General features: G+C 51.1%; 1 protein-coding gene across 1 annotated transcript in view; it reads left to right on the forward strand.

The window, feature by feature from the left end:
- The window catches only part of ELL (elongation factor for RNA polymerase II), an 82,002-nt gene that overhangs the window by 36,380 nt on the left and 27,667 nt on the right, over window positions 1-17,955 (forward strand). Inside the window, 1 exon segment of the mRNA XM_032625191.1 lies at window positions 15,720-15,767. Within this exon segment, the coding sequence (XP_032481082.1) occupies window positions 15,720-15,767 (48 nt within the window).

A 17,955-nucleotide genomic window follows, 5' to 3' on the forward strand; every position in this document is an offset into this window, starting at 1 on the left:
CAGGGTGAGGCAGGGGTGTCAGGGGCAGGCAGGACACCACCTACCCCACTCCACCCCACGGGTGTTGTGAGGCTGAAACCAGATGATGTCCTCAAACCCTGCACCATCTGGCTGGTCAGCACCCAGGGAGTGTCTGGGGTCATGATGCAGAGAGCATGCAGACATGGGAATCTGAAAGAGACCCTGCAGTGGGATCTGGGGTGGGGGTGGTGTTGGACTCAGCAGTTCTCTGGAACTTCTTTTTGTGGAGAGGAGAGGGAAATTGGTAAGAATTTAGAAGATTTTAATAAAATGGAGCCATTTAAAAAAAAAGAAAGGAGCAGGACTTCCCTGGTAGCGCAGTGGTTAAGAATCCACCTGCCAATGCAGGGGACACAGGTTTGATCCCTGGTCGAGGAAGATCCCACATGCCGCGGAGCAACTAAGCCCGTGCCGCACAACTACTGAGCCTGTGCTCTACAGCCCAAGAGCCACAACTACTGACCTCGCACGCCACAACTACTGAAGCCCACGCGCCTAGAGCCCGTGCTCTGCAACAAGAGAAGCCACCGCGATGAGAAGTCTGAGCACCACAACGATGAGTAGCCCCCGCTCGCCGCAACCAGAGAAAGCCTGCGCGCAGCAACCAAGACCCGACACAGTCATAAATAAATTAATTAATTAATAAATTAATTTTACAAAATAGAATTAAGGACTGCTTTTTGAAGGACATTGTTAAGAGAATAAAAAGACAAGCCACAGACTGGGAGAAAAATCTTTGTAAAACTCATCTGCTAAAGCTCTGGTATCTAGGATATAAGAAGAACTCTCAAAATGCAATAATAAGATGACCCAGTTTTAAAAAATGCGTTGGAGATTTGTATAGCTTCACCATAAAGATTCAAGAATGGCAGATTAGTCCATGAGAACATTCCACGTCATTAGGGAAGTGCAAGTTGAAACCACGAGATACCACTTCACACCTACGAGAATGGCTAAAATAGAAAACCTGACAACATTAAATCCTGACATGGGCGGGGAGCAAGTGGAACTCTCCTTCCTTGCTGATGGGACTGCAGAATGTACAGCCACCCTGGAAGCCAGTGTGGCCATTTCTCATGAAGTTAAACATACACTTACCATTCGGACCCAGCCGTCACGCTTCTGGCGGTTCATCAGGTGAAATGAAAATGCGTGTCTGCACAAAAACCTGCATGTGAATGTGTATAGCAGTTGATTCATTAGTTCCCCAAACTGGAAATGACCCCAGTGTCCTAACTTAGTCTGCAGATGGATGAACAGACTGTAGTATGATATGGTGGGTTAATACTAAGCAGTAAAAAGGAATGAACTTCTGGTGACAGCAGCGTGGTTGAATCTCCAAGGCATTATGCTAAGTATTGTGTGGTCAGCCGGATAAGGGCCCCCTTATCTATTGATGTCCAGGTCTTAACCTCTGGAAGCTGTGAATGTGACCTTATGTGAAAAAAACGACTTTGCAGGTGGGAGTAAGTTAAGGATTCTAAAGCAGACTCACAGATACAGAGAACAAACTAGTGGTTACCAGTGGGGAGAGGGAAGCAGGGAGGGACAGTATAGGAGTAGGAGATTTTTTTAAAAAGGGTTATTGTGGGATTATTTGAAATCATGTGGGTGAAACTTCTGAAAATTGTAAAGCACTGTAGAATTTAAAGAATTTTTCATTCAATAAAAAAAGTTTTTAAAAGTTTAAAAAAATAGTAAAATATGATAAATGTAAATCTATGGTTAGATCAAAAAAAAAAAAGCCACGAAAAAATTATTTTAAAGAGTTAAGGATTCTGAGATGGGATTATCCTGGGTTTATGGGCCCTAATTGTGATCACAAGTGACCTTCTAAGAGAGAGCAGAGAGAGATTTGATGCAGAGGAAGAGAAGGTGATGTGACTACAGAGGCAGAGGTTAGAGTGATGCGGCCATAAGCCATGGAATGCCTGGAGCCTCCAGAAGCTGGAAGAAGCTAGGAAGGATCCTCCCCTAGAACCTTCGGAGGGAAGTCAGCCCTGCCAGTGACGCTTTGATTTCAGCCCAAGGATACTGATTTCTGGCCTCCAGGACTGAGAGAATAAACTTCTGTTGTTTTATGCCACCAAGTTATTGGTGACTTGTTACATAGCCACAGGAAACTAATACAGTATGATTCCATTTATATGACCTTCTAGAAAAGATGCAACCATAGGGACAGAACACAGATTGGAGGTCACTGGGGATGAGGGGAGAGTTGGAGTACAGGTGGGCATGTGGGAATTGCAGCAGAAAGGAAGGTGGCCCGTTTGGTGCTGACCGTGTTTATTTGCTGACCCAAGAAGAGCAAACAAATGCATGGGAAGGTGTCAGGGCCAGTTGCAGGTGATTTACATCTGTTTTTCTAATCCTCAGGATGTCTTAAAATTTTTTCCCTAAACTTTCTGTGCACTTCTGTGACTTTAGATAGGAATATTTGCTGTGCTGGCCACCATGTGGGTCCTGATTTACACCTGGCTTATGGCCACTTGGAATCCCTTTTCTTGCCTTTCTTTACATGTCCCTTCACATAATGATGAATGTTGTGCCGGCCAAGGGGAGGAGCTGCTGTGGGCCCCTGTGCTGGCCTGCCATGCCCTTGCTCTGCTGTGACCTCATCAAGTAAGGGTAGAATCTTATCAGTGTGTCCGCCCAGGTTTCCCAGCTTGGCCCTGAGCTGGCCACGCCCACAGGACTGATCTGGGGATGCATCCCAGGCCCTTCTACCCGCCTGTGGTTCACACAAATGGCCCCTCTTGGTCCCAGACACTGTCTAAACTCTCTGTGGTCTCAGCATCCCACTCGGAACATGCCAGGAAGTCGCAGGGAGGATTCCTGAAAGACGTTTCCCAATCGTCTCTGCTTTACTGGAAATTGGGGGACAGTTGCCAGGAGGTTGGCTGACAGGCTTTTTCTCAGGACCTAACCTCCCCCTTTGCTGGCCACGCACTGCTCAGGAGAGGTTGGATCCCAGCTCTGCAGAATCAGCTCAAGGGCTACGTTTGTGCTTTGTAGAATCAGAAAGACAGACTCTTTAAGGAGGAACAGAAGCCTTCCCTCCCATCACTTTCCACAGGCACCTCTGAGTTACGGGGGCTTCAGGCCACAGGAGCGTGCTGCCTGGGCACAGTTGCCACTGCCCCCTGTGGGCACTTCAGGACCGAGAGGGGCAGTGTTGGGTACTGATGCTCCCCACGTTCAGCCAGTGGTGGGCATCCTGGGACTGTGTCCAGATCTGCCCCGTCCTTGATGGTCCTTCCACCTCCACTGGCTCCAGCCCTTTCCCCCACGTGAAACACCAGCTCTGTGCTCACCAGCCTCACACCCTCCCACACCGTCCATTCAGTGTGCCTTGGGTGGAGGGTCTTGTACATGTACACTTAAAAAAAAAATTATTGTGGCATAGGGAGGGTGGGAGGGAGGGAGACGCAAGAGGGAAGAGATACAGGAACATATGTATATGTATAACTGATTCACTTTGTTATAAAGCAGAAACTAACACACCATTGTAAAGCAATTATACTCCAATAAAGATGTTAAAAAATATGTATATATATTTATTTATTTATGGTTGCGTTGGGTCTTCGTTGCTGTGCACGGGCTTTCTCTAGCTGTGGTGAGCGGGGGCTACTCATTGCTGCGGTGCGCGGGCTTCTCATTGCAATGGCTTCTCTTGTTGCAGAGCACGGGCTCTAGGTGCACAGGCTTCAGTAGTTGTGGCATGCGGGCTCAGTAGTTGTGGCTCATGGGCTTAGTTGCTCCGCAGCATGTGGGAATCTTCCCGGACCAGGGCTTGAACCCATGTCCCCTGCATTGGCAGGCGGATTCCTAACCACTGTGCCACCAGGGAAGTCCTGCACTTTTAAATTTTTAAAAATTATTTTATACAGCAGGTTCTTATTAGTCATCAGTTTTATACACATCAGTGTATACATGTCAATCCCAATCGCCCAGTTCATCACACACACACACACACCCCCACCGTGGCTTTCCCCCCTTGGTGTCCATACGATTGTTCTCTACATCTGTGTCTCAATTTCTGCCCTGAAAACCGGTTCATCTGTACCATTTTTCTAAGTTCCACATATATGAGTTAATATACGATATTTGTTTTTCTCTTTCTGACTTACTTCACTCTGTATGACAGTCTCCAGATCCATCCACGTCTCAACAAATGACCCAATTTCGTTCCTTTTTATGGCTGAGTAATATTCCATTGTATATATGTACCACATCTTCTTTATCCATTCGTCTGTCGATGGGCATTTAGGTTGCTTCCATGACCTGGCTATTGTAAACAGTGCTGCAGTGAACATCGGGGTGCGTGTGTCTTTTTGAATTGTGGTTTTCTCTGGGTATATGCCCAGTAGTAGGATTGCTGGATCATATGGTAATTCTATTTTTAGTTTTTTAAGGAACCTCCATACTGTTCTCCATAGTGGCTGTATCAGTTTACATTCCCACCAACAGTGCAAGAGGGTTCCCTTTTCTCCACACCCTCTACAGCATTTGTTGTTTGTAGATTTTCTGATGAAGCCCATTCTAACTGGTGTGAGGTGATACCTCATTGTAGTTTTGATTTGCATTTCTCTAATAATTAGTGATGTTGAGCAGCTTTTCATGTGCTTCTTGGCCATCTGTATGTCTTCTTTGGAGAAATGTCTATTTAGGACTTCTGCCCATTTTTGGATTGGGTTGTTTGTTTTTTTAATATTGAGCTGCATGAGCTGTTTATTTTTTGGAGATAAATCCTTTGTTGATTCGTTTGCAAATATTTTCTCCCATTCTGAGGGTTGTCTTTTCGTCTTGTTTATGGTTTCCTTTGCTGTGCAAAAGCTTTTAAGTTTCATTAGGTCCCACTTGTTTATTTTTGTTTTTATTTCCATTACTCTAGGAGGTAGATCAAAAAAGATCTTACTGTGATTTATGTCAAAGAGTGTTCTTCCTATGTTTTCCTCTAAGAGCTTTATAGTTTCTGGCCTTACATTTAGGTCTCTAATCCATTTTGAGTTTATTTTTGTGCATGGTGTTAGGGAGTGTTCTAATTTCATTCTTTTACATATAGCTGTCCAGTTTTCCCAGCACCACTTATTGAAGAGACTGTCTTTTCTCCATTGTATATCCTTGCCTCCTTTGTCATAGATTAGTTGACCATAGGTGCGTGGGTTTACCTCTGGGCTTTCTATCTTGTTCCACTTTTTATTTTAAATCTTTTCACATGGGTATGTGCATGGGTTGTGGGACAGAGATGAGAATAACGATTGCCCCCTGGCTGTCAGTCTCACCCTCTGAGCTTTTACCCATCTTGTCTCAACTTTTCCCTGTGCCCTCCTCATTTCCCCATTTTTGGTTTGTTTGGTTTGCTAGAGCATCTTTAAAACGATCCCAGGTATCTTTTCATTTCATCCATGGCTATTTTAATCACTGTGTTGAATGTCAACAGATACAGACTTGTGTTTTTTAGACATCGCCTCCGTGCAGCTCCCTGAGAGCACCCTTGCTGGCTCTCCACAGGCTCTTCACTGAGGCTAGTTCAAGTAGGGTCCACGCAGAGCCACACGCGACATTCATGTTAAGTCTGTGGTAATTTATAGCACTCCATTCTTCCCCTCGAGCCATTCATCTGTTGAAGAAACCAGTTCATCGGTCCCAAGGAATTTCCCATGTTCTGCCCTGGCAGTCACTGTCCTCTTTGCTTTCCACGTGGCAGCAGCTAGCTCAGGGCTTCTCGGCCTTGGCTTCACTGACATCTGGGGCTGGGTTACCCTGTGGTGGGACCATCCTGTACACCGTAGTCTGTTGGGCAGAGTCTCTGGCCTCCATCAGATGCCAGGAGCAGCCCCCCACAACCAAGTCATGACATCCTAAAATGTCTCTGCGTGTCGCCAGTGTCCCCTGGGGCAGAGTCACCCAGTGGAGAACTGCAAGTGTAACTTGTTGCCTTACCCACTGCACTTCCTACAAACTGGTTGCTAGACCTGGAGGTGGATTTCGTAAGCCACTTCCTGTTGCTTCACCCTCTTAAGTGTTCTTCTCCATGGGGAGAGAGAAGAGGATCCCAGCCGTAAGCTTCCTTCTCGCCCTCGCCCCATCTTAGGGAAGAGGAGTTTTGGGCCAGGATTCACACCTTCTCCCACAGGCCTGCCTGTTCCCCTGACCGTCACTGCCCTGTGCCCACCCTGTTTTTTCTTACATGCATCAGCATCTTTATTAAACAGGTTTCTTCACCCAAGTTGCGCCCCCCACATTGGGGAGCTGCCTGGGGGCTGAGTGACCTCAGGGCGCGGATGCCCCTGCCCTGCTGTGTTGAGGCCTCCCCACTGCCCACCACTGCCAGGCCTCCCAACTCAGCCCTGGGCTCTCAGTCAAAGCATGGCACTAGCAGTGACACTTGTCCCGAGCAGCTCCTGGTTTCATCCTCCCTGCACTGCTAATGGGAGATGGTGTTCTGCTACTTGGGGTGCTGACAGGGCCGGTGTGGGGGTCGGTGCCTGCTGCTCAGGAGGTGCCACACTGGGCAGCTTGGCCCCGGGGGAGGGCGTGACCTGTGAGCGTGTGATGTGAGCGACACAAGCCCTCAGAGGGTCTGAAGAGACTAAGCGTGTCGTGTGTAATGCTGCCAGCCTGAGGCATAGCCCGTGCATGTACCAAGTGTGACAGGCATGGAGATGGGTGGTGTTGTGCCTGGGGGGTGTGTGTCATGGGAAGTTCCATTACCTGGTGGCTTGTTAATCACCGTCTGAGGGCTGACCCAAAAGCTGCTGAGGAGACAGGGAAGTGGGCATTGCCCGGGCTAGTCCGTCAGTCCCTCTTGGTCCCTAAAATGTAGAGGAGGTAACAGGGTGGCAGGTACCCCTAACAAGCGGTGCGTCCCTGATCCTGTGAGCTGTCAGCTCCTGCAGGGAGCAGCCAGCCAGAACTCAAGGAAAGACCATGTTTGCACGTTCAGCCCATGCACCACCAGGGGCGTCCTAGCTGCTGGGGTCCAGGGCAGGCTGGGTGGGTCTGGAGGGTGACGCTGGTCCTACTATAAAGACACCTCTGCCTGTTTGCTCAGAAGACACTGTTGGTACCACATCTACTTTCTGAGAGGGCCCACGAACCGAGGGAGACCCCTGTCTCGCTCATACCACGGCTGCCCTCAAACCTTGCCTTCTCGGGCTTCCCTGGTGGCACAGTGGTTAAGAATCCGCCTGCCAATGCAGGGGACACGGGTTCGAGCCCTGGTCCGTGAAGATCCCACACGCGGTGGAGCAACTAAGCCCATGCGCCACAACTACTGAGCCTGAGCTCTAAGGCCCGTAAGCCACAACTACTGAGCCCACATGCCACAGCTACTGAAGCCTGCACGCCTAGAGCCCGTGTTCTGCAACAAGAGAAGCCACGACAATGAGAAGCCCATGCACCACAACGAAGGGTAGCCCCCACTCACCGCAACTAGAGGAAGCTCGCACGCGGCAACAAAGACCCAACACAGCCAATCAATCAATCAATCAATAAAATAAAAAAACAAAAACCTTGCCTTCTCACCCACGGCTGCTGTCTCTGCCACCCTTGCTGCCTGCAGTCCAGCTCAGCATCTCCGCTTCATCTCCTTACGCCATGTGCACTGTGCCCCTTACTTGTTCCTTCCGTGTGCAGTCACGGCCATGTGGTGTCCTCTCTGTGTCCAGCTGTCCCACTCTGTGAGGCATGGCCTGGGACCCTCGAGGCTCGGGAAGTACCCCTTGAGGGCAAGAACGGGTAAATGGTCCGACCAGGCCAGAGGTGCACGTTCAGCATGTCCAGCGGCAAATGTGCGAGTCCACCTGCTCCACGTCCCCAGAGCTGAGGTGCAGGAGGTCCGGGTCAGCTCTGGCACCGGGAGACCATGCCTTCCCAGTTAATCTCCTGCAGTGGGTCAGATGGTGTCAGGACCCTGGGACAGTCTGCTCCCATCTCCCCCTCCTCCTCCTTGCCCCTGGTTGCCACCCATTTAGTGTTGCACATCCAAATCCCGCACTTCATTATTGTTATTTATGCCTTCAACTATCAATTATCTTTTACAGAAACATAATGAGAAAAAGGTCTTTCATGTTCATAAATGTTCACCATAACCTGACAGTCTTCATCCTCTGTGCAGATGTGCATGTCCATCTGGTGTCACTCTCCCTTCCTCCTAAAGAACTTCCAGAACCTTCCTTGTAAGGCAGATCTGCTACAAACAGACTCTCAGCCTTTGTCTCAACAAGTCTTTATGTGACTTTCTCTTTTCACTGTATATGGAGTTCTGGGTTGGCAGTGTTCTGTCCTCAGTATTTTGAAGATGTCCTTCTGTGGTCTCTGAGCTTGTTTCTGACATTTGGCCTCGTGAGCGCTTCTCCGTTTGTGGTGCATCAGTCAGCCCGCTGCACTTGTTTGCTTATGGTGTGTTGCCACGTGGTTCTTTGTTTTCTGCTGGAGCTTCTTAGGTCAGTGGATTTATAGTATTTGCCACATTTGGGGGTTTGAGGCCATTATTTCTTTGGATATCGTGCCCTTGGGATTCCAGTTACATGTATAATGGAATTCTTAGTACTGTCCCACAGTTCACCACGGCTTTTTTTTTTTTTTTTTTAGTAATCCTTTTATTTTCCCATATGCATGCACACACGCATATCTACAGAGTTCTTGTCGGAGTGTGCAAGCGGCGTGGGAAGACAGTTTTCACCTAACATACGTTTCTGGGCCATGGCCCCGCACCGCCATCTACGCAGCACTCCATGGCAAGGTTCCAGAACGTCCCACGCAGCCTTGCGGTGCTCATTGCCACGGTGAGACATCTGGACGTCTTCCCCATGTCCGGGCACTACTTCGGCTTTTCCGTGTTCCTACTCACACAGACTGGCCTTGGGCGCCCGTGGTAATACTCCTCCCCTCGTGCTTCCCACGCCTGGATTTCCCACCGTCTAGGGCCACGGGCTGGCCTTCCTCACCTCCCACAGTCTTCAGACATGCAGCCGGGCTCACCAAGGCTTTGTTCATTTTCCTGTAGATTTTTTTGTGTGTGATTCATTTTGGGTAAATTGACATTACTTTGTCATCAGATTCACTAACCTTTTCTTCCACAGTGTTTAACGTTAATCCCACCCAGTAAGTATTTCACCAAGATACTGCATTTCTCAGCTCAAGAAGTTCCATGTGACTCTGGTACTTCATATTCCTCTTCTCACCAGTTCAAGGTTCCCTTTAAGCCCTTGAGCATTTTAAATTTAGAATAGTTGCTCTAAAGTGAAACCCTTGTCTGATAATTCCATCTTCTCTGTCCTTTCTGGGTCTGTTTCCATTGACTGATTTTTCTCCTGGGTTAAGGTTCACATTTTTCTACAGCTTCATATGTCTGGAGAGTTGTGGGTTTTGGATACTGTGTGTTGTAGATTCCATGGGATTGTCTGCTGGATTTTATTGTCTTAAAGCGTGTCAGTTCTGCTGGCTGCTGGCAGGCAGTTCGGTTAGCAGGGGATCAGCTGATCTTGGGGAAGCTTGTTTTTGAAATTTCTTAGTAAGGGTAATAAGAGAACCCCTTAAATGAGGGCTGGTTTAGCTCCACTGCTGAGTGGTGCAGTGAGGACTCCTCTGGGCTGGCTGTCTATGGCGTCTCCTGGCCCATATTCCTGGGCTTGGGGCCCCAGCCCAGGGAGAGACCCGAAGCCTTCCTGGGCAGCAGCTCAAGGCCCCCTGCAGGTGCCAGGAGCTGTCCCTCTGCACTGTCCCTACCTTCATGGGCCTCTGCCCGCGCACGCAGTTCCTTCGGCCTCCCTGGCCCGTGGTCCAGAGGTTCCTAGAGGCAGTGAGCTGAGCAGTCCAGAGGCTCCCTTGGCCGTTTCCCTTCTTTCACATCTCTGGCCAGTGCTGCCTGCATTCACTTTGAAAGCATCGTTGTGTGTTTTGTCCAGCACCCTAGTTGTCACCAGTGGATGGCTTGTCTGGTCCCAGGTGGTCTGTCTGGCCCTGACATGGGGGCCTGCTTGTGAAGAAACTGAGAAGATTCAACGGGACAGCTATCTGTCCATTCACCCCTCCATCCATCCACTGAATATTTCCTGGGCTTGGGTGGCCCACCATGGCCTTCCAGTGGTGGAAAGGCCTGCCCCCTCTAAGTGGAGTGCAGGGCATGAGTCACCGGCCTAATCACCAAAATCCCCAGACAGAAGGTTGGAGGTGACTGCAGCAGACGTGGCTGTGTCCTCCTGGGGTCAGCCTACAAGTCCCTGAAGGGCTCAGAGAACAGGAGGCTGCAAATGTGTGTACCACCCAGCACAGAGAACCGTGGAGGTGGCAGGTGGAGTTGGATCCTGGCCCTGTGTGGGTTTGGGCGAGTCATTTGACCCTCTCTGATGCTTGAGGTTTGTGGTGGAGTTTAGCAATAACAAGCCTAAATGCAGCTCTTAGCCTGCGGCCTGCAGGATGTGTTCCTGGGTGCCATGTGCCCTGGTCCCGTGGTGCCCCCCCTGCTCAGGATGGCTCTGGGTCCTGAGCCTTTACCAGGCTGTTAAGACAAGGGAAGTGCAGGCGGGCTGTTCCTCAGGGATCCTGGATCTTTGGCTTTCAGTGTGGCCTGCCTACAGGAGGTTGGAAGTTGCCGGCCTGGGGCCTTGAGGCTGCTCTGCCCAGGTTTCCCCGGAGCCTTCAGGAGCAGCCAGCATCAGACCTGCACGGTGTGCAGCGCTGCTGGTAGACCACAGCCACTCCTACTCCCACCAGCCCAGTGGCCACCCACTGGAGTCAGGCACAGGCCTTTGATGGGTGGGGCTTGTGTCCTGAGCGCACCCAGTGGACACCCAGCAACCTCCAAATGAGGGTCCCCATTGGCGTCCACTGCAGCTTGCTGGTTGGAGCGGGAATTAGCCCAGATGGTCCTGTCCTGCCTTGTTTAACAGCAGAGGGTGGAAGTGGGGCCATGGCCCCAGGTGCTGGGAGGCACCTCTGTCATTGTGAGCGACCCATTATGACAGGGTTTCCAGAGGGGCCCACGGCACTTGGGGTTACCCTCAGACTACCTGCCCCACTTTGAACCTGACTCAGAAGGAAGGGAGAGAGCCGATGAGTTTATCACGTGACCAGCTTCCTTCCGATAGTTTCTTGGAGGTGACAGGGCTGGATGCACTTTGAGTAATTCAAATAAAGTATTTTTGCTTCACAGTAAGCACCTGAAAACTTCTGTTTCGATCTAAAACAGATCTCCATTTCAAGTAGCCCCTGCGCCACAACAAAACAGTATGTGCCAAAGGCCACTTTGGTGGATGTTGAAGACGCACAAGTAGTTTTTAAGTACATTTTAGAGCGCTTTAGAGGATTCTCTTTTCTTAAACCTTCTTGTAAAAATTTTAATTTTGTTGTGCTTCATTAAAATGTTATTGGGCCTCCAAGCTGGGAGTCTGTGACAGGTGGGATGGTCACATGCCAGTGTGCAGGACACTCCAAAATCAGAGACTCCTGCAGCCCTTGGAGAGGTGCCCTGGCCAGTGCCTGTGTTTCCTCCTGGAAACCGGATGCGGGGGACACAGTGGTGAGCAGGCAGCTTACCTACAGGCACCCCATGTGGAAAGGTCTGCAGAAAGGATCAAGGCTGTTGCCCCCAGGACAGAGGAAAACTGATGGGTGAGAGCCACAGCCAGCTTAGGCAGCTGCATTAACCCAGATCACTGAGGGTGGGCCCTCTGGTGCCAGCAGATGTGCTTTTGACTGCTCTTGGCCGCCAGCTGTTCGGCAGCATGGGCTGAGTGCCATTAGAATACACCTCAGGGGAGGGACTTCCCTGGCGGTCCAATGGTTTAGACTCTGTGCTTTCACTGCTGAGGGCCCGGGGTCAATCCTTGGTCAGGGAACTAAGATCCCACAAGCTGCAAGGTGCAGCCAGTCAGTCAGTCAGTAAACAAACAGCCACGGAGCAACTAAGCCCGTGCGCCACAACTACTGATCCTGCGCTCTAGAGCCCGTGAGCTACAGCTATTGAGCCCACGTGCCACACTACTGAAGCCTGCACGCCTGGAGCCCATGCTCTGCAACAAGAGAAGCCACTGCAATGAGAAGCCCGTGCACCACAACGAAGAGTAGCCCCCGCTCGCCGCAACTAGAGAAAGCCCGCGCACAGCAACAAAGATACAACGCAGCCAAAAATAAATAAATAAAATAAATAAGTAAATTTATAAAACAAACAAACGAACGTACCTCAGGGGAAGTCCCTGGCGGTCCAGTGATTAGGACTCTCTGCTTTCACTGCCGAGGGTGCGGGTTCCATCTTTGGTCAGGGAACTAAGATCCCATAAGCCGTGGAGCGTGACCCAAAAAAATGGAAAAGAAGAAAAAAGAATACACCTCAGTCATTGACCAAGTGTCATTGACTCCTCTCTTTGTTCCAAAGTCTTCCAAATGGGGGCTCTTGTCCCCTCTGCCGGCACAGGGGCTGGTGGAATTTAGACAGGTCTTGGCTTGGTGTCTTTTTTGCTAATAACGATGGACAGGTGACCCATCACCTACACGTGTGTGCGCACGCGTGTGCGTATGCACGCACGTGCGCACCGTGGTATGAGTGAATTGCTCTGTTGTTGATGAGAAGGACCTGGCCTGATCCTCCTACTGGAGGGAGGAGACACCACAAGAACCCATGTGGCCCGGACCCTGGTTCTGTGATGAAAGTCAGGCGGCATGAAAGTCAGGGGACACACACTTGAAGCCAGCCCTCCTGGCATAGTGGAGGAAGCTTGGGATTTTAGACCTCTTGGCTAACTGCTCTACAGTATAAAGTCTTATTCTTGGTGCCCTTGGGAACTGAATGACTTTGTGAGAAAGGAGTCTCCCAAATAACTTGCTTGACAACTAGGCCAGTTAAATGCTTCACTAGATGGCCCACAGGGAGTGTGTGATCCAGGGGTTGGATGGCCCACCACACCATCGAGTCAGCCAGGCACCAGGGGGGCTGCCCTGATGGAGTCTCTTCTCCATCCTCCAAGGGAAGGTGCACCCTTCTTAGTTCCTCTCCTTCGCTCCCTAAATCCGGGCTCGCGTCATTGCTGACGTCATGGCCCTTGTCCCCCAAGCCCCTGGAACACAGAGGCTTTGCTGTGTGTGGATGACAGACACACATGGTGCTGTGGTTAGCCCCGAGCTGAGTCTTGCATAGAGGTCTGGACCGAGAGACCTGGGGGCATGAGAACCAAGTCCTGCATGCTCTTTACTACATGGTGTCCCACGTCTCTGCTCTGGGCTTTGCACTTGCTGTTCCCTGGTCAAGAACACCCTGACTTCCTAGCTTTCGTGATCAGGTGATGTCAGTAGAGAGCTCCGTAATAACGACCGACAGGGTGGCTTTACCTTGACGCTGTCTTTGCTGTGTTCTTGTGTGTTCTGCTGTTTCCCTTCCACCCACTTTATATCACTCTTGCACTGAAAAGGGTTAACAGACGGGAGTCTCTCCCCATGTTCAGGTGGTGTTCCTCAAAGCCCACACGAGTCTTCAGAGAAAGACCCTCTGTATGCCCTAGGGCAGGTCACAGCATTATGGAGGCATCATTTGTAACCCATAGAACTTCCCCAGTTTAGGTGTATAGTCAGTGAGTGTTAATGTTCTCCCCAAGAAGTTCCCTCCAGCCCTTCTGCAGCCACTCCCCACTTCCAGGCACTCACTGATCTTTAGTTTTGCCTTTTCTGGAACTTTATATAGATGGAATCACCCATCGTGTGGTGTCATATGTTGGGCTACTCTCACTTAGCTGGTGGCTTTGAGGTTTGTCCACGTTGTGTCCATCAGGAGTTCGTTTCTTTTTATTTCTGGGTAGTAGTCTGTTGTTTCTCTGTCCACCAACTGATGGACATTTGGGTTGTTGGCTATTTTTTGAATAGTAAGAGTAATTCTGCTATGTACATTTATGTATGTTTTTTGTGCAGACATATATTTTCATTTCTCTTGGGTTTATCCCTAGGAATGGAATTGCTGTGTCGTGTGGTAACTCTGTGTTTAGCCTTTTAAGAAACTGCCAAACTTTTCTACAGCACCTTGTATGTTCCCACCAGTAAGGGACGAGGGTTCTGGGGTGTTGTCTTTTTTCTTTTAGCTAGCCCAGTAGGTGCCTGTGCCGTCTCTTCCTCACTGATGAGTAAGGGCTTCTGCCGTGCTTATTGGCCACCTGCAGGTCTTCTTTTTGATCTCTGTCTTTAACCCATTTCCAAGCAGAGGCCATTTAAATGTTGCATCTGCAGGGGCCCAGCTAGGCGGGGCCCCCACCGGTGCTGCTCCTCTAGTACTCTGAACAGCAGCCCAGGCAGTGGTCTGGTTGTGGTTTGCGGGATGGGTCATCTGGTCCTGAGCCTGCTTTGAAGGGAGCCTGGCCCCTGTCTCAGCAGCACGGTGGCCCTTGTGCCTGCAGGGGCTGGAGCAGCACAAGGGGCTGGAGGACCTCCCATATCTGCCAGCCTGGTGGTGAGGAGTGTTGTGCTTTAGAAGTGTGGGGTGGTTTCTGGGGGGTCAGATCCCATGGAGGTAAGTGCTGGAGCTCCGTGTGACCTCTCAGGTCTGCTCCAAATGGCAGAGTCCTTGGAGATCCTTGGCAAAAGGGGAGGCTCCTGGTAAGCAAAGTGGGGTGAGTGTGTGGCCCACAGGGTCCAAGCTGGCTGAGCCCTGTCTCCCTCACATGCCTACAGCCCTTGGCCCAGTTGGTGACGGGGTCACGGGCACCAAGATGCCAGTCTGCCCATTGGTTGGTTCTCCCCACATGTATGTAGCTCCTCTACCCACCCAGGGCTTGCGGTGGGCCTGACATTCTGGGTGGGGAGCAGACAGGTAGCCACTCCAGATGCTCTGAGGGAGACGTGGGGGGGCCCAGGTGGGAGAGCCTCCCCTCCTTCTAGGGGGCGCTAGGGTGGAGACCTGAGAGGTGGGCTCTGATGGAGGTGGGAGAGCCCAAGACTTTGGCACCCTGTGGAGGAACTGGGGAGGACAGTGGGCACAGAGGCCAATTTGGGCCCTGTGGGTTTGGGGGTAGAGGGAAGGGGTTGTGGTGACAAACCAGCACCACCCTGTCGGGTGATGTCTGCTACACAGAAGGTGGGTGCTGAGAGCCCCAAGATAGATGAGAAAAAGAGGTGCGACCCTCCATCTGGATCCGTGTTCTTTCTAAAATTCCGCCAGAAGGCTGATCTCTGAATAGCTAAAGCTTAAATTATTTTGAGTTTTTTGGTGTATTTTTTCTTGTGACATTTGGAAATTCCGCCACTCCAAGTGCAGTGACAAGCTGCTCTGAAGCTGTGACGTGGGAGCTGGGCAGGCATTGGGCTCTGTCCTGCCAGGGTGTTGGGGGGCAGGGCGTCACCTCACCAGCCTGCCTCCTGGCTGGTGGTGCTCACCCACCCCGATTCCTTTCCAGTGGGGTGTTTCTGAGGCAGGATGACCTGGGCTGTTGTTGGTTTTGGGAGAATGGTGAAAGGGGGCTACCCATTGCCTGTATCTTCACTCTTGCCTCTCATGTGTACCTTCAGCCCTGGCCCCTGTGCCATCTGAGGAACTCCTATTGATCCTTCAAAACCCTGCTCCAGTAACCTTTCCTGTAATTTTCAACATGTGTGGGTTTTATTTCACCCCTCCTGAAAACACTGTCCTTATCTGGCTCCTTGTATGACTGGGAAGTGAGTCTTTGGATTTCCAGATATCTTTATTGACATTTTTCCATCTTGCTTTTTTGCAGGACTCTGTTTCACTGAGACCTTCGATCCGATTTCAAGGAAGTCAGGGGGTGAGTCTTTTTTTGGTCTTAATCATATTTAGAATTGTGGAACTGGTGTGCTGCCTGCCCTGTTAGGGCTTGCTGGGCACAGCAGCCGGCTGGGAGCAGTGTTTTGGCCCCATCCACCTTTGTGCCAGGCTGGGCCCTATGCTGAGTCAAGGTCTGCCTCTGGTTGCCTCCAGGCTGGTCCTGTGGCTGGGGCCACACCAACAGGCCATCTGTGGCCTGAAGGCAGCTCTCCTGTCCAGTGGCTCTTCAGTCTCTCCCACTTCCTTCCTGTAGCCGCCAAACCCCTGTTCTGACTTGATCTCTGTGCTGATTCAAAACTATGGCCCCAGAGCCCAAGCAAGCCTGGAACTGTGCCCCCCCAGGGTGGGACGCTTGTCTCTGTTGGTAGACCTGGGACCATGGGTGTTTGTCTGGCTTTTGGTACTGGGCAGGGGAGTTATAGAAACTCAACATTCCCATTTTTTCGTGAAAGGTATTTGATTCTAAATAACCATCTTACAGAAAAATTGGGGAATGGAAGAAAGGGTGGGTTGTCTATAATCCTTACCCCCCCAGGTCTTAGGACCCCCATATCGTCCACCTACCAAAGGTGCTTGAGAACACTTTAGTTTTTCTTCTAGTCTTCATTGCAAGTCTTTTTTTTTTTTTTAAATCTGAAGAGTTGCCATATGTGTCTAAGTCAGTTTCCACCTGACAGCCTGCTGGCTTCTTACAGAACCAGGGGTTCTGTGGGTTTTGTCCCAGCCGGCATGCTCCAGAGAGATGGAGCCTTGAGGAGATATGTGTTTGCATGTGCAGATACATTGATACCAAGAGATTTATTGCAAGACATTGACTCATGTGGTAGTGGGGCTGATGAGTCTGAATTCCATGGGGCAGGTAGGAGCTGGCACTGGGGTTCATAGGTGAGCTTCTTCCTCCTCAGGGAGGCCTTAGTTTCCTTCTTAAGGCCTTCAGCTGATTGGATGAGGCCCACCCAGAGCATGGAGGGTCATCTCCTTAAAGTCCGCTGGTCGTGGGTGTCACTGCATCTACGGAGTACCTCCACGGCACACCCAGATTACCATTCATAGAGTCTTTGGGGGCTGTGGCCTGGCCAGGGGAACACACGAACTGACCATCACCCCAAGACCAGTCAAGGTCGGTGAGGCCCTTAAAGGCCCCAGGGCCCTCCTCCCGACACCAGCCCCGCCCCCCCTGCCTCCCCGTGCCTCCTCTGGGGCTTCCTCCACACCTTCATTGGCCCCATCAGTCTTCTGCCAGTCACCCTTTTGCAGCCTCCACTTTATCTTCCGTGAGACATTTCCCCAGGGGTTGGAGGTCAATGCCGGGCTTGCTGCCAGACTGGCCCAGTGGCGCCCTCTTGTGGCCCATGATCACTCTGTGCCCTCAGCAGCCGTGGGAAGATGAGGAAGCCAGTGCACGGATTGGTGTTCATTTATCCAGTGAGCGATGCTTTCTAGTCAGCAAGGCACCACGTGGCTGCTCATAGAAGCGCTGTGAGGTTCTCCTGGGTTGTACCCCGTGTCGCCCAAATTCCTGTGCAAAACCTAAGAGCCACATCCATTCAAGTTAGGGGTCCCAACATCTTAGTTTACACTTACGCTTTTGCCCACATTTCCTTCCTTCTGGCATTCCTCATGTGTAATGGAGTTCCTAGAAAGTTCTGAGGGTGTGGAGGCCCTGCGCTGCAGCTCGGGGCAAGCCAGGCCATGAGTCTCCACTAAGAGGCTATTCCCTGTCTGAGACCATGTGAGGGCTGGAGGGGGCTGTGTGACGAGGGGGGTGCTTTCCCAGCTTGCTGTGAAGGATCAGGTGCTAAGTCTGCCCCTTATGACCTCTGGACCTTGTCCTTCTCCTCCTGGGCATTGATGGAATGTGACCATTCCTCCCTGCCAGGTGTGAGAGGCGTGGCCTGGTGCCAGGCACACGGCGGACTCTGTCCTGACCAGGCCATACCTGCATGGTCACCCAGAGCGGAGGAGGGGAGGAGGCAGGGTGCCTCGCTCTCCGCTCCCACTTCTCCCGGTCGCTCCGTACACTCCACCTGTGAGGTTAGAAATAGAGTAGGAGGCTGGCAGGTGGAGTTGGGCAGGCTCATTCAACGTTCCTGATGCTTGGGCTGACTCGATGTTCCGGACCCCGTGTAGGCCGACAGGGCCCACTTCCCAGAGGCCCATGAAGCTGG

Source organism: Phocoena sinus, chromosome 3, assembly GCF_008692025.1.
Source record: "Phocoena sinus isolate mPhoSin1 chromosome 3, mPhoSin1.pri, whole genome shotgun sequence".
NCBI lineage: Eukaryota > Metazoa > Chordata > Mammalia > Artiodactyla > Phocoenidae > Phocoena > Phocoena sinus.